The 16759-nt window shown below is 51.4% G+C and overlaps 1 protein-coding gene across 1 annotated transcript in view; it reads left to right on the top strand.

Moving 5' to 3' along the window:
- The first annotated feature begins 1363 nt into the window (after positions 1 to 1363).
- The window catches only part of NDUFAB1 (NADH:ubiquinone oxidoreductase subunit AB1), a 66524-nt gene continuing 51128 nt past the window's right edge, over positions 1364 to 16759 (top strand). The window contains exon 1 of the mRNA XM_075319375.1: positions 1364 to 1558. Coding sequence (XP_075175490.1) covers positions 1412 to 1558 — 147 coding nt within the window. The 5' untranslated portion in view covers positions 1364 to 1411. The remainder of the gene's footprint in view (positions 1559 to 16759) is intronic.

The raw sequence follows: 16759 nt of genomic DNA, 5'->3' as shown, positions 1-16759 counted from the left end.
CCGCCCCCAATTACTGTAGAAAGACAGAGCCGCCCCCAATTACTGTAGAAAGACAGACCCGCCCCCAATTACTGTAGAAAGACAGAGCCGCCCCCGCTTACTGTAGAAAGACAGAGCCGCCCCCACTTACTGTAGAAAGACAGAGCCGCCCCCGCTTACTGTAGAAAGACAGAGCCGCCCCCGCTTACTGTAGAAAGACAGAACCGCCCCCGCTTACTGTGGAAAGACAGAACCGCCCCGCTTACTGTAGAAAGACAGACCCAACCCCAATTACTGTAGAAAGACAGAGCCGCCCCCGCTTACTGTAGAAACAGACCCGCCCCCAATTACTGTAGAAAGACAGACCCGTCCCCGCTTACTGTAGAAAGACAGAGCCGCCCCTGCTTACTGTAGAAAGACAGAGCCGCCCCTGCTTACTGTAGAAAGACAGCCACCCCCAATTACTAAAGAAAGACAGACCCGCCCCCAATTACTGTAGAAAAACAGACCCGCCCCCACTTACTGTACAAAGACAGACCGGCCCCCACTTACTATAGAGAGACAGACCCGCCCCCACATACTGTACAAAGACAGACCGGCCCCCGCTTACTATAGAGAGACAGACCCGCCCCCGCTTACTGTACAAAGACAGAAACACATCACATAAAGACTCTAATTGAACTGATTCTGGAAGTGGCGGCATCAGCGATCTGTACTTGTGCCCTAGGTTGATATCTGTCCACATCAGCAGGGGCTCTGTATGGCTCCAGCTTCCCACACCACAAACTAATAAGTTCATTGATGACAGCACGGGCTCACTGACGGATCCTCAGTTAACTCATTCTGCAACCAGAAATAAACAAGATAACCCAGAGGCTACAGAAGGCAACGGTGCAAAATTTATAATGAAACCCAATTATTAAAAAAAAAAGTTTTGTTTTGTTTTTGTATTCTAAAATACATGCAGGAAAGTGAGAAAAAAAATGTCCCTGAAGATGGAGAACCACAAAATGATAACACCATGGTACCGAGACTGTGCAAAGCCCCATATATCACGACTCATCCCTGATTGTGTGCCCCTCCCCCTAGCTGAACTGCAGGACCCATGTGACCGCTTCAATGACACCCCGTCCTCATTGGGTGTAGCAAAATGGCGCGGGGGTCTATAAAGTGGGTGTAACAAGATGGCGGAGTGGTTCCGGCTTCCGACATAGAATTCCGTCTCCGGCTTGTGAATATGAATGGTGATAGAGAATAATATTCACAGCTTAGAAGGAAATCTGATTATAAGGTCGCCTTGGAGCTCGGCTCTGTGGCCTTTCTGTCTACTTCCGGTCACGTCTCTATGGTGACTGATCGCTCTCGAGCGCCAGCCGGAAGTCAGTGTGTTCCTCTCCGCGCCGCGGTGCAGTGTGGGTAGCGGCTGTCAGCCATGGCGTCCCGTGTCCTCTGTGTGTGTGTCCGCTCGGCGCTGCGCCCCCTGCCCCGGCGCTCCCTGCCCGCCCTGAGCTCCTCCGCCTGCAGGCAGCGCTCCTCCCTGGCCAGGCCGACAGGCGGCGCCCCGGTCCTCGCCACACAGGTACAACATGGGGCGGGCAAGGCCAAGCAGGGGTCACCGGGGCTGTGTGCGGGGTCCCTCGGTGTGGGCAGCTCACGTGCTCCTCCGACATGTCGTGACAGGTGCTGCCTCCTCCCGACAGGAGCCGCGTCCTGCACCCTATAATACTGCTCCTTATGTCGCATTTCCAGGATCTCTGCTTCATGTCAGTGAATAGTACCCTGCATGTGTCCAGCGCAGGTTTCATTGTATATTTTTGTGCTTTTGCTTTTTTTTTTTTTTTTTTCCCCTCCCTTATTCCAAGACCTAATACTGTTATTACATGTAATTTTCATTTTCCTGCTGATTAACCCTAAGAGTTTAACCCCTTCACCCCCGGCGAGTTTACGTTTTTTGTTTTCGTTTGTTCCCTCTGAGAACTGTAACTTTTTTATTTTTCCGTCAATCTTCCCATATCAGGGCTCATTTTTTGCGGGACGAGTTGTAATTTTAAATGAAACCATAAGTTTTACCATATAGTGTACCGGAAAACAGCAAAAAAAACTTAAAATGCAGAAAAAGGGCAAAAAAGTACAATAGTTTTTGGCATATTTTAGTCATTGTGTTCACTGTATGGTAAAGCTGATGTGTGGGTGTGATGCCTGAGGTCGGTGCGAGTTCGTAGACACCAAACATGTATAGGTTTACTTTTATCTAAGGGGTTAAAAAAAATCAGAAGTTTGCCCTAAAAGTGGCGCATTTTTGCACCCTTTTTCGTGACCCGTAGCGTTCTCATTTTTCGGCATCTGTGGCTTGGTGACGGCTTATTTTTAGCGTCTCGAGCTGACGTTTTTAATGGTACCATTTTTGCGCAGATGTTATGTTTTGATCGCCTATTATTGCATTTTGTGCAACATTTGCGACAACCAGAAAACGTAATTTTGGCATTTTTAGTTTTTTTACCGCTACACGGTTTACTGATCGGATTGCTTTGTTTTATATTTTGTTAGATCGGGCGTTTCTAACGCGGCGATACCATATATACATCAGTATTAGGCTACTTTCACACATCAGTTTTTTTCCATTAGGCACGATCCGGAAATAAAAAAATGGATCCGGCGTAATGTGGCAAAAAAGCGGATTCGGCCGCCGGATCAGTTTTTTTTAAAATTGAGCATGCTCCATTTTATTGTTAAAAAAAAGAAATCCAGCAAAAACGATGCGCCGGATCCGTTTTTTGACGGATCAGGTATGCAGGATTCGTCAAAAAAAGGATCCGGAACATCCGTTTTTGCATAATTTGCGCCGCATCCGTTGCATCAGGCAAACGCCGGATTGTGCCTGATGCCAAAAAACTGATGTGTGAAAGCAGCCTTAGGCTATGTGCGCACGTTGCGTACAGTTACTGCAGACATTTCTGCAGCGATCTGAAGAGCACATGTGCACTTTAAATCGCTGCAGAAATGTCCGTAGTGGAAAAAAAAAAAAGCCGATTCCATGCGCTCTGCCTGCAGCTCCACCCATAGACAGAGCAGGAGCTGCCGGCAAAGCGCACGGAAGAAGTGACATGTCACTTCTTTTTACGCAGCGCTTCGGCAGAAGCCGTAGCGCTGCGCTCTAAAACGCCACGTGCGCACGGCCCCTGCACAATCTCCATAGACTGTGCAGGGGACGCAGGACGCATGCAGTTACGCTGTGCTACAAAGCGCAGCGTAACTGCATGTATTTACGCAACGTGCGCACATAGCCTTAGGCTATGTGCGCTCTAGAAAAGTGATTTTCTTCGGCGCTCTATTGGGAGACCCAGACGATTGGGTGTATAGCTACTGCCTCCGGAGGCCACACAAAGCATTACACTAAAAAGTGTAAGGCCCCTCCCCTTCTGGCTATACACCCCCAGTGGGATCACTGGCTCACCAGTTTTCTGCTTTGTGCGAAGGAGGTCAGACATCCACGCATAGCTCCACTGTTTAGTCAGCAGTAGCTGCTGACTATATCGGATGGAAGAAAAGAGGGCCCATATAGGGCCCCCAGCATGCTCCCTTCTCACCCCGCTTGTGGTTTGTAAGGTTGAGGTACCTATTGCTGGTACGGCGGCGGGAGCCCACATGCTGTTTTCCTTCCACATCCCCCTGAGGGGCTCTGAGGAAGTGGGATCTTACCGGCCCCAAAGCCCTGAGGCCGGGCTCCATCCACAGACCCATTGAACCTGCTGGATACGGAGCTGGGTACCGTTCAGGGACATGGCCCTGCACCATTCAGGTACTCTGTGTCCCCGTACACACAGGCACAGCACACTCCAGACTTGCTGGGTGTGCTAGTGCGCCGGGGACAGTAAAGGGGTTACAGTCACTGCAGCCTAGCTGAGTGACTTTATGTATGGGGAACTACCGCGCCGGACGCTCCGGGAGCGGCGGCGCGGCTGGGACTTGTAGTGCGCCGGGGACTTAGCGCCGACCGCGCTTTTACGGCGGCGGCGCTTATAAATCCAGTCCCCGGCTTTTGCGGCCTAGCTCCGCTTCGTTCCCGCCCCCACCCTGTCAATCAGGGTAGGGGAGAGACGCTGTACAATCAGCAGCGCCGAGGGCTGGAGCCTTATTTACATGCTCCAGCCCTCTCACTGGACACTGTGGGACGCCGGTTTCCCGCTCTGACTTGGGGGCACGCCCACGGCCCGCCCCTACTCACACGAGCTGGAGAAGGACGCCGGCAGCCATTCCTGCAGTCCGAGCTGAGATCGGACTCTGGGCGACCAGGCACAGGACTAGGGCGACCACACACCCGCTTATAGGCGGGCGGTAAGCGGCACCTGAAGTGCTGACCCCACTAAATACCGCAGTTGTCCATTTGTATTTTTATGCTTATTCTGCATAGGTCGCTATTTTTGGCTATATGCCCTCTTAGATGGCGACACATCAGCAGCAGGAAAGCAGGGGTGCTAAGGCACAGGCTTTCTAATTCAGGGCTGTGGAGTCGGAGTCGTGGAGTCGGAGTCGGAGCTCATTTTGGTGGAGTCGGAGTCGGTATAAAATGCACCGACTCCGACTCCTAAAATATATAATAAATTGGGGACAGGAGTGCAATGCAGAATGTGCTGAATATTTTACTAAATAACAACATTTAGTATAATGCTTATATTTAAGTGAAAATTTATTGTAGTACAATGTGAACATCAGACATTTAATTGTTTTTATGATACAATAATCAAGATATTTGGATAGAACATAAAATATTTATTGGAATTCAACTTTAGAACACAAAAAAACTAATAAATTGTAAATATGTAATATATATAATATATATATATATACAGTGTATATACACACACACAAGATATATATGTAATCTACTGTATATTACATAGTGTATTACATATTTACAATTTATTACAGTTTTTTTGTGTTCTAAAGTTGTATTCCAATAAATATATTTTATGTTCTATCCAAATATCTTGATTATTGTATCATAAAAATTATTAAATGTCTGATGTTCACATACACATATTCATGTACTACAATAAATTTTTCACCTAACTATAAGCAATATATGTCGGAGTCGGAGTCGGAGCCGGAGTCGGAGTCGGTGCAAGAGAATTTGAGGAGTCGGAGTCGAAGGTTTGGCTTACCGACTCCACAGCCCTGCTTTCTATGCTGCTTGTATTGCATGTACTGAAGTGTTCATGTGTATTTATGCTTGCATGCTATACACTGCACTGTACGGTCGCTAGTCTGGGCTATTTTCGCCTAGAATGACTAGACTACAGCAGCAGAAAAGCAGGGGTGCTGAGGCACAGGTTTTTTCTATGCTGCTTGTATTGCAGGGGTTGCAGTGTTCATTTGTACTTATGCTTGTATGCTATACATTGCACTGTATGGTCGATATTCTGGCCTATATTCCCCTAGATGGCTAGTCTACAGCAGCAGAAAAGCAGGGGTGCCAAGGCACAGGCTTTCTATGCTGTTTGTATTGCATGTGCTGCAGTGTTCATTGTACTTTATGCTTGTATGCTATACATTGCATTGTACGGTCGCCATTCTTGGCTCTATGTCTTAGATGGCTAGTCGGCAGCAGCATATAAGCAACACAGGCTTTCGATGCTGTTTTTACTGCATGTGACACTGTTCCACGGCACTGAACCCCATTGTGTGCAATGCTCCCCTGGAGCACTTGGTCAGCCGGGGTCTCTACTAGACGTGGCCAAAGGAACCACCTGTCAACCCTGTCCAAGGACAGGGATGGAGTTGCATTGGGATAGAGACTTGCAGTCCGGACAGGCCATGGGCAATCTGGATCATTGCTCCCTGGCCACCCTCATTGGGAGTAAATCGGTGCTCCGGGGGGTCCCAGGAGGCTCTCTGTATGATGAGGCAGACGTAGCTCATCAGGACTTTGATCCTGACAACGCTCTCAATCTGGATACACCGGATGGTGACGCCATAAGGAATGATCCTATAGCGTCCATCAATGGAATGTTGGATCTTTCTCCCTCAGCTCCCCCAGCGGAGGAGTCAGCTTCACAGCAGGAGAAGTCCCATTTCAGTAGCTCAAACGTAGATTGAGTATTTTTCTGGCCACGCTGACTTCAGAGAAGCAGTCCAGGAACACCACGCTTGCCAGATAAGCGTTTTTTCCAAACGTATTAAGGATACACGTTATCCTTTTCCCCCTGACGTGGTCAAGCGCGGGACCCAGGGTCCAAAGGTGGATTCTCCAATCTCCAGGCTTGCGGCTAGAGCTATAGTTGCAGTGGAGATGGGACTTCACTTAAAGATGCCAGACAGATAGACTGTGGTTGAAATCTGTCTATGAGGCTATCGGCGTGTCGGTTGCTCCGGCATTTACAGCCGTATGGGCACCCTAAGCTTTTCAGCTGTCCTTGCACAGCTGGTCTTGAGCATATGTACATTTGTGCCGCAGGGGCGTCCGTATCCTCGCAATGTCTGCATTGCGACTTACCCTATTAATGCTGTCCTGGAAGGACAGTCGAGGTTTCGGTCCTTCCCAAGCTCGGGCAGGTCCCAATTGTCCTCGTCCAAAAGAGCTGAAAATCCTCAGAGGGGCTCAGTTTCCGGGGGCTCAATCACGCCCAAGGAAGGCAGCCGGAGGGACCGCTACCAAGGCGGTCTCCTCATGACTCTCAGCTCTCTCATCTCTCCGCATCCGCGGTTGATGGCAGACTCGCTCGCCTTTGGCGACATTTAGCTGCCACAGGTCACAGACCGGTGGGTGAGGGACATTGTGCCCACGTGCACAGGACAGAGTTCTGTTCTCGTCCTCCGACTCGATTCTTCAGAACGTCCCCACCTCCCCACCGAGCCGATGCTCTTCTGCAGGCAGAAGGAGTGGTAATCCCTGTTCCTCTTCAGGAACAAGACACGGTTTTCCTCCAATCTGGTTGTGGTGCCAAAAAAGGATGGCTCTTTCCGTTCCGTTCTGGACCTAAAACTGCTCAACAAGCACGTGGAGGCCAGGCGGTTCCGGATGAAACCCTCCGCTCCGTCATTGCCTCAATGTCTCAAGGATATTTCCTAGCATCAATAGACATCAAAGATGCTTATCTCCACGTGCCGATTGCTACAGAGCACAAATGTTTTCTACGTTTTGTGATGGGAGACGATCATCTTCAGTTCGTAGCTCTGCCATTCGGTCTGGCGACAACCCCACGGGTGTTCACCAAGGTCATGGCGGCAGTGGTAGCAGTCTTGCACTCACAGGGACACTCTGTGATCCCTTACTTGGACGATCTACTTGTCAAGGCACCCTCTCAAGAGGCATGCCAATTCAGCCTGAATGTTGCGCTGGAGACTCTCCAGACGTTCGGGTGGATCATCGACTTCTCAAAGTCAAACCTGTCACCGACCCAATCACTAACGTCTCTTGGTATGGAGTTTCATACTCTCTCAGCGATAGTGAAGCTTCCGCTGGACAAGCAGCGGTCACTACAGACTGGGGTGCAGACTCTCCATCAAGGTCAGTCGCACTCCTTAAGACGCCTCATGCACTTCCTCGGGAAGATGATGGCGGCAATGGAGGCGGTTCCGTTTGCGCAGTTTCATCTGCGTCCTCTTATTGGGACATTCTCCGCCAATGGGACGGGAAGTCAACATCCCTGAACAGGAAAGTATCCTTTTCACAGAAGGACTCTCTGCAATGGTGGCTTCTTCCCACCTCATTATCACAGGGAAGATCCTTCCTACCACCGTCTTGGGCGGTAGTCACGACAGGCGCGAGTCTGTCAGGGTGGGGAGCAGTTTTTTCTCCACCACAGGGCTCAGGGTACGTGGACTCAGCAGGAGTCCACCCTTCAGATCCATGTTCTGGAAATCAGAGCAGTGTATCTTGCCCTTCTAGCCTTCCAGCAGTGGCTGGAAGGAAAGCAGATCCGAATTCAGTCGGACAACTCCACAGCGGTGGCATACATCAATCACCAAGGAGGGACACGCAGTCGGCAAGCCTTCCAGGAAGTCCGGCGGATTCTGACGTGGGTGGAAGCCACGGCCTCCACCGTATCCGCAGTTCACATCCCCGGCGTAGAAAACTGGGAAGCAGACTTCCTCAGTCGCCAGGGCATGGACGCAGGGGAATGGTCCCTTCGCCCGGACGTGTTTCAGGAAATCTGTAGCCGCTGGGGAAGGCCGGACGTCAACCTAATGGCGTCCAGGCACAACAACAAGGTCCCAACCTTCATAGCACGGTCTCGTGATCACAGAACTCTGGCGGCAGACGCCTTAGTGCAAGATTGGTCGCAGTTCCGGCTCCCTTATGTGTTTCCACCTCTGGCACTCTTGCCCAGAGTGCTACGCAAGATCAGATCCGACTACAGCCGCGTCATACTCGTCGCCCCAGACTGGCCAAGGAGGGCGTGGTATCCGGATCTGTGGCATCTCACGGTCGGCCAACCGTCGGCACTACCAGACCGACCAGACTTACTGTCCCAAGGGCCGTTTTTCCATCGGAATTCTGCGGCCCTGACCCTGACTGTGTGGCCATTGAGTCCTGGATCCTAGGGTCTTCAGGATTATCCCAAGGGGTCGTTGCCACCATGAGACAGGCTAGGAAGCCCACGTCCGCTAAGATCTACCACAGAACGTGGAGGATATTTTTATCCTGGTGCTCTGCTCAGGGAGTGTCTCCCTGGCCTTTTGCATTGCCTACCTTTTTTTTCTTTCCTGCAATCTGGGTTAGAAAAAGGTTTGTCGCTCGGCTCCCTTAAAGGGCAAGTCTCGGCGCTATCCGTCTTTTTTTCAAAAGCGTCTAGCACGACTTCCTAAGGTGCGCACGTTCCTGCAGGGGGTTTGTCATATTGTACCCCCGTACAAGCGGCCGTTAGATCCATGGGATCTGAACAGGGTACTAGTTGCCCTCCAGAAGCCGCCCTTCGAGCCTCTGAGGGAGGTTTCACTTTCTAGACTATCACAGAAAGTGGCTTTTCTGGTAGCGATCACATCTCTTCGGAGAGTGTCTGAGCTAGCAGCGCTGTCATCCAAGGCTCCTTTCCTGGTCTTCCACCAGGACAAGGTTGTGCTGCGCCCCATTCAGGAGTTTCTCCCGAAGGTGGTATCCTCTTTTCATCTTAATCAGGATATCTCCTTGCCTTCGTTTTATCCTCATGCAGTTCATCGGTATGAGAAGGATTTACATTGTTAGATCTGGTGAGAGCACTCAGAATCTACATTTCCCGCACGGCGCCCTTGCGCCGTTCGGATGCACTCTTTGTCCTTGTCGCTGGTAAGCGCAAAGGGTCGCAGGCTTCTAAGGCCACCCTGGCTCGATGGATCAAAGAACCAATTCTTGAAGCCTACCGTTCTGCTGGGCTTTCGGTTCCATCAGGGCTGAAGGCCCATTCTACCAGAGCCGTGGGTGCATCCTGGGCATTACGACACCAGGCTACGGCTCAACAGGTGTGCCAGGCAGCTACCTGGTCGAGTCTGCACACTTTCACCAAACATTATCAGGTGCATACCTATGCTTCGGCGGACGCCAGCCTAGGTAGAAGAGTCCTGCAGGCGGCAGTGACACCCCCGTAGGGGAGGGCTGTTTTGCAGCTCTAACATGAGGTATTTCTTTACCCACCCAGGGACAGCTTTTGGACGTCCCAATCGTCTGGGTCTCCCAATAGAGCGCCGAAGAAGAAGGGAATTTTGTTACTTACCGTAAATTCCTTTTCTTCTAGCTCTTATTGGGAGACCCAGCACCCGCCCTGTTGTCCTTCGGGATTTTTGGGTTTTTTTCGGGTACACATGTTGTTCATGTTGAACGGTTTTTCAGTTCTCCGATGTTACTCGGAGTGAATTTGTTTAACCAAGTTATTGGCTTTCCTCCTTCTTGCTTTTGCACTAAAACTGGTGAGCCAGTGATCCCACTGGGGGTGTATAGCCAGAAGGGGAGGGGCCTTACACTTTTTAGTGTAATGCTTTGTGTGGCCTCCGGAGGCAGTAGCTATACACCCAATCGTCTGGGTCTCCCAATAAGAGCTAGAAGAAAAGGAATTTACGGTAAGTAACAAAATTCCCTTCTTCTTTATCGCTCCTAATTGGGAGACCCAGACAATTGGGTGTATAGCTACTGCCTCCGGAGGCCACACAAAGTATTACACTTAAAAGTGTAAGGCCCCTCCCCTTCTGGCTATACACCCTCCCGTGAGATCACGGGCTCCTCAGTTTTCATGCTTTGTGCGAAGGAGGCACACATCCACGCATAGCTCCACTGTTTAGTCAGCAGCAGCTGCTGACTATGTCGGATGGAAGAAAAGAGGGCCATACTAGGGCCCCCAGCATGCTCCCTTCTCACCCCACTTTTGTCGGCGGTGTTTGTTAAGGTTGAGGTACCCATTGCGGGTACAGAGGCTGGAGCCCACATGCTGATTCCTTCCCCATCCCCCTTAGGGCTCTGGGTGAAGTGGGATTTACCAGTCTCCAGGCACAGAGACCGTGCTCCATCCACAGCCCCTGGAGAATCTGCTGGATATGGAGCTGAGTATCGTCAGGGACAGGGCCCTGCTACGCCAAGGTACTCTGTGTCCCCGTACAGTCCGCGCGCACACTGCAGCTTGCTGGGTGTGTTAGTGCGCCGGGGACAACAGCGCTGCGCGCTGGTGCCATTCCTATCTACAGCTTGCTGAGAGGGGACATGTATTTGAAACTGCCGCGCGGCCGCTGTTGTCAGTTTTTGCTGCGGCGCGGCTGGGACTTGTGGTGCGCCGGGGACTTCCGCGCTGGCCGTGCATATATCACGGCCGCGCTTATTACTCGAGTCCCCGGCTTTCTGCGGCCTAGTTTCGCTTCGTTCCCGCCCCCAGGCCTGCCAGTCAGGGGAAGGGCGGGACACTGTATAGAATGTCAGCGCAGAGGGGTGGAGTCTGCTTTGCATACTCCAGCCCTCACACTGGGCACAGTGGGACGCCAGTTTCCCGCACTTTGTTTGAGGCACGCCCACGATCCACCTCTCTTCACAGGACGCCGGCAGCCATTCCTGTGTGCAGTCTGAGCTGGAGAGAGGAGACTGGGAGACCCAGACACGGGATTCTGGTGCCCACACACCCGCTTTTCAGCGGGCGGTAAGCTGCCCTCAAGGGCTGACCCCACTGGTGCCGAAGTGTATATTGTATTTTATGCTTGCAGCTTTACATTGCACTGTACGGTCGCTGGGGCTTCTCTGCTATATACCCTCCTAGATTTCTCAGAGGACACAACAGCATGTCGACCGCAAAAAGCAAAGGTGCCAGGCACAGGCTTTCTATGCTGCTTGTACCGCTTGTGGGGCTGTTCTACCGGCAGGTTCCATTGACCCCCACTGTGTGCAGTGCTCGGCCCCTGTGGCACTTGCTCGGCCGGGGCCTCTGCTGGAGGTGACCCAGGCAGAACCTCCTGTAAATACTGTCCAGGTGACAGGGACGGAGTTTGCAGTCTTTGCTGACAGATTGTCTGTGACTATGACTAAAATTCTTGAGACTTTGCAGTCTAGACCAGTACCTCAGGCCATGGGCACTGTTAACTCATTGCTCCCTGGTCCCCCTCAGTCGGAACAGCTCCGGGATCTGGGGGTGTCTCTTGCATCCCAGGGTGATGGCTCTGACACGGACGACAGTCCCAGACAACCTAAACGAGCTCGCTATGAGCGGCCCTCGACTTCATCACACTGGTCAGGGTCCCAGCAGGAGGACTCTCTGTGTGATGAGGTGGAGATGGCTGATCAGGATTCTGATCCTGAGACCGCTCTCAATTTGGATACACCAGATGGTGACGCCATAGTGAATGATCTTATAGCGTCCATCAATAAAATGTTGGACATTTCTCCCCCTGCTCCTCCAGTGGAGGAGTCAGCTTCACAGCAGGAGAAATTCCATTTCAGGTATCCCAAGCGTAAATTAAGTGTATTTCTGGACCACTCTGACTTTAGAGAGGCAATCCAGAAACACCACGCTTATCCGGATAAGCGTTTTTCCAAGCGGCTTAAGGATACTCGTTATCCTTTTCCCCCAGACGTGGTCAAGGGCTGGACCCAGTGTCCCAAGGTGGATCCTCCAATCTCCAGGCTTGCGGCTAGATCCATAGTTGCAGTGGAGGATGGGGCGGCACTTAAAGATGCCACTGACAGGCAGATGGAGCTCTGGTTGAAATCCATCTATGAAGCTATCGGCGCGTCGTTTGCTCCAGCATTCGCAGCCGTATGGGCACTCCAAGCTATTTCAGCTGGTCTTACACAGGTTGACACGGTCACACGTGCATCTGCTCCGCAGGTGGCACCCTTAACCTCTCAAATGTCTGCATTTGCGTCTTACGCGATTAATGCTGTCCTAGACTCTACGAGCCGTACGGCAGTGGCGTCCGCCAACTCCGTAATTTTACGCAGAGCCTTGTGGTTAAGAGAATGGAAGGCAGATTCTGCTTCCAAAAAGTGTTTAACCAGTTTGCCATTTTCTCGTGACCGACTGTTTGGGGAGCGCTTAGATGAGATCATTAAACACTCCAAGGGTAAAGATTCATCTTTACCTTAGCCCAGACAAAATAAACCCCAACAGAGGAGAGGACAGTCGGGGTTTCGGTCCTTTCGAGGCTCAGGCAGGTCCCAATTCTCCTCGTCCAAAAGGACTCAAAAGGATCAGAGGAGCTCAGATTCTTGGCGAACTCAGTCACGCCCAAAAAAGACAGCCGGAAGACCCGCTACCAAGGCGGCTTCCTCATGACTTTCGGCCTCCTCTCTCCGCATCCTCGGTCGGTGGCAGGCTCTCCCGCTTTGGCGACATTTGGCTGCCACAGGTCACAGACCGTTGGGTGAGAGACATTCTGTCTCACGGGTACAGGATAGAGTTCAGCTCTCGTCCTCCAACTCGCTTCTTCAGAACTTCTCCACCTCTCGACCGAGCCGATGCTCTGCGGCTAGCGGTGTCCACTCTAAAAGCGGAAGGAGTGGTGACCCCCGTTCCTCTTCTGGAACAAGGTCACGGTTTTTACTCCAATTTGTTTGTGGTGCCAAAAAAGGACGGGTCTTTCCGTCCTGTTCTGGACCTAAAACTGCTCAACAAGCATGTGAAGACCAGGCGGTTCCGGATGGAATCTCTCCGCTCCGTCATCGCCTCAATGTCTCAAGGAGATTTCCTAGCATCAATAGACATCAAAGATGCTTATCTCCACGTGCCGATTGCTCCAAAGCACCAGCGTTTTCTACGCTTCGTTATAGGAGACGAACACCTTCAGTTCGTAGCTCTGCCTTTCGGTTTGGCGACAGCTCCAAGGGTCTTCACCAAGGTCATGGCAGCAGTAGTTGCAGTCCTGCACTCTCAGGGTCACTCTGTGATCCCTTACTTGGACGATCTACTTGTCAAGGCACCCTCTCAAGAGGCATGCCAAAACAGCCTGAACGTTGCGCTGGAGACTCTCCAAAGTTTCGGGTGGATCATCAACTTTTCAAAGTCAAATCTCACCCCGACCCAATCGATAACATACCTTGGCATGGAGTTTCATACTCTCTCAGCGATAGTGATGCTTCCGCTGGACAAACAGCGTTCACTACAGACAGGGGTGCAATCTCTCCTTACAAGGCCAGTCACACCCCTTGAGACGCATCATGCACTTCCTAGGGAAGATGGTAGCAGCAATGGAGGCAGTCCCTTTCGCGCAGTTTCATCTGCGTCCACTACAATGGGACATTCTCCGTCAATGGGACGGGAAGTCGACGTCCCTCGACAGGAACGTCTCCCTTTCTCAGGCGGCCAAGGAATCCCTTCAGTGGTGGCTTCTTCCCACCTCATTGTCAAAGGGAAAGTCCTTCCTACCCCCATCCTGGGCGGTGGTCACAACGGACGCGAGCCTGTCAGGGTGGGGAGCGGTTTTTCTCCACCACAGGGCTCAGGGTACGTGGACTCAGCAAGAGTCCACCCTTCAGATCAATGTTCTAGAAATCAGAGCAGTGTATCTTGCCCTACAAGCCTTCCAGCAGTGGCTGGAAGGCAAGCAGATCCGAATTCAGTCGGACAACTCCACAGCGGTAGCATACATCAACCACCAAGGTGGCACGCGCAGTCGGCAAGCCTTCCAGGAAGTCCGACGGATTCGAACGTGGGTGGAAGACACGGCTTCCACCATTTCCGCAGTTCACATCCCAGGCGTGGAAAACTGGGAAGCAGACTTCCTCAGTCGCCAGGGTATGGACGCAGGGGAATGGTCCCTTCACCCGGACGTGTTTCAGGAGATCTGTCGCCGCTGGGGGGTGCCGGACGTCGACCTGATGGCGTCACGGTACAACAACAAGGTCCCGGCCTTCATGGCACGGTCTCACGATCACCGAGCTCTGGCGGCAGACGCCTTAGTTCAAGATTGGTCGCAATTCCGGCTACCTTATGTGTTCCCACCTCTGGCATTGTTACCCAGAGTGCTGCGCAAGATCAGGGCCGACTGCCGTCGCGCCATCCTCGTCGCTCCAGACTGGCCGAGGAGATCGTGGTACCCAGATCTGTGGCACCTCACGGTAGGCCAACCATGGGCACTACCAGAACGACCAGACTTGCTATCTCAAGGGCCGTTTTTCCACCTGAATCCTGCGGCTCTGAACCTGACTGTGTGGCCATTGAGTCCTGGATCCTAGCGTCTTCAGGATTATCTCGAAATGTTATTACCACCATGAGGCAGGCTAGAAAACCATCCTCCGCCAAGATCTACCACAGGACGTGGAAGATATTCTTATCTTGGTGCGCGGCTCAGGGAGTTCCTCCCTGGCCTTTTGCATTGCCTACTTTTCTTTCCTTCCTGCAATCCGGGTTAGAAAAAGGTTTGTCGCTCAGCTCCCTTAAAGGACAAGTCTCAGCGCTATCTGTATTTTTTCAGAAGCGACTAGCACAACTTCCTCAGGTACGCACGTTCCTGCAAGGGGTTTGTCATATCGTCCCTCCTTACAAGCGGCCGTTAGAGCCCTGGGATCTGAACAAGGTTCTAATTGCTCTCCAGAAGCCGCCTTTCGAGCCTATGAAGGATGTTTCCCTTTCTCGTCTTTCACAGAAAGTGGCTTTTCTAGTAGCGGTCACGTCTCTTCGGAGAGTGTCCGAGCTAGCGGCGCTCTCATGCAAATCTCCCTTCCTGGTGTTTCACCAGGACAAGGTGGTTCTACGTCCGGTCCCTGAGTTTCTCCCTAAGGTGGTATCTCCCTTTCATCTCAATCAGGATGTCACATTACCTTCCTTGTGTCCTCATCCAGTTCATCAATTTGAGAAAGGTTTGCATTTGTTGGATCTGGTCAGAGCACTCAGGATCTACATTTCCCGCACGGCGCCCATACGCCGCTCGGATGCACTCTTTGTCCTTGTCGCTGGTCAGCGTAAAGGGTCGCAAGCTTCCAAATCCACCCTAGCTCGGTGGATCAAGGAACCAATTCTTGAAACCTACCGTTCTGCGGGGCTTCCGGTTCCTTCAGGGCTGAAGGCCCATTCTACCAGAGCCGTGGGTGCGTCCTGGGCATTACGGCACCAGGCTACGGCTCAGCAGGTGTGCCAGGCGGCTACCTGGTCGAGTCTGCACACCTTTACCAAGCATTATCAGGTGCATACCTACGCTTCGGCGGACGCCAGCCTAGGTAGACAAGTCCTTCAGGCGGCGGTTGCCCACCTGTAGGACAGGGCTGTTTGACGGCCCTATCACGAGGTATTCTTTTACCCACCCAGGGACTGCTTTTGGACGTCCCAATTGTCTGGGTCTCCCAATTAGGAGCGATAAAGAAGAAGGGAATTTTGTTACTTACCGTAAATTCCTTTTCTTCTAGCTCCAATTGGGAGACCCAGCACCCGCCCTGTTTTCTTAGGGATTTTTGTTTTTTTCGAGTACACATGTTGTTCATGTTGAATGGTTTCAGTTCTCCGATGTTTCTTCGGATTGAATTTGTCTTTAAACCTGTTATTGGCTTTCCTCCTTCTTGCTTTTGCACTAAAACTGAGGAGCCCGTGATCTCACGGGAGGGTGTATAGCCAGAAGGGGAGGGGCCTTACACTTTTAAGTGTAATACTTTGTGTGGCCTCCGGAGGCAGTAGCTATACACCCAATTGTCTGGGTCTCCCAATTGGAGCTAGAAGAAAAGGAATTTACGGTAAGTAAACAAAATTCCCTTCTTTCTCAAGAAAATTTCTTGAGAAACTTCTGGGAGTTGAAGATTACCGCATCGGCGGTGGAAAAACCATGCGTTTTTGCTGCGGTTTTGCCGCGTTTTTTCCGCAGGTTGGTTTTTTTTATGCTGAACTGCAATAAATAATATAGATAATCGATAGACAGATAATGGATAGAGGGAAAGATAGATGAGAAAGACCTATATAATGTCCCACCTCTCTGCATATTCTAAGCTGGCACCCTTTAGTGACTTTCATGTGGCACTAAAGGGTGCCTAGCCTTGTATTTAGCCAAAAAATAAATAATTAAAAAAAAAATGACGTGAGGTCCCCCCATCTTTTGTAGCCAGCTAGGGTAAAGCAGACGGCTGCAGACCACAGCTGGTAGCTTCACCTTGGCTGGTAATCCAAAACAGAGGGCACGCCACTCTGTTATTTTACATTAAATAAATAATTTAAAACAAAAAAATGTGGGGTCCCCCCGCAAATTGGATCACCAGCCAAGGTAAAGCGGACAGCTGGGGTCTGATATTCTCAGACTAGGGAGGTCCACTGTTATTGGACACTCCCCAGCCTAAAAATAGCAGGCTGCAGCCGCCTCAGAAGTGGCGCATTCATTAGACGTGCCAATCCTGGCGCTTCGCCAACACTCATCC

This window comes from Anomaloglossus baeobatrachus, chromosome 7 (genome assembly GCF_048569485.1).
Source record: "Anomaloglossus baeobatrachus isolate aAnoBae1 chromosome 7, aAnoBae1.hap1, whole genome shotgun sequence".
Classification (NCBI taxonomy): Eukaryota; Metazoa; Chordata; class Amphibia; order Anura; family Aromobatidae; genus Anomaloglossus; species Anomaloglossus baeobatrachus.
This window is presented reverse-complemented; position numbering and strand designations above follow the sequence as displayed.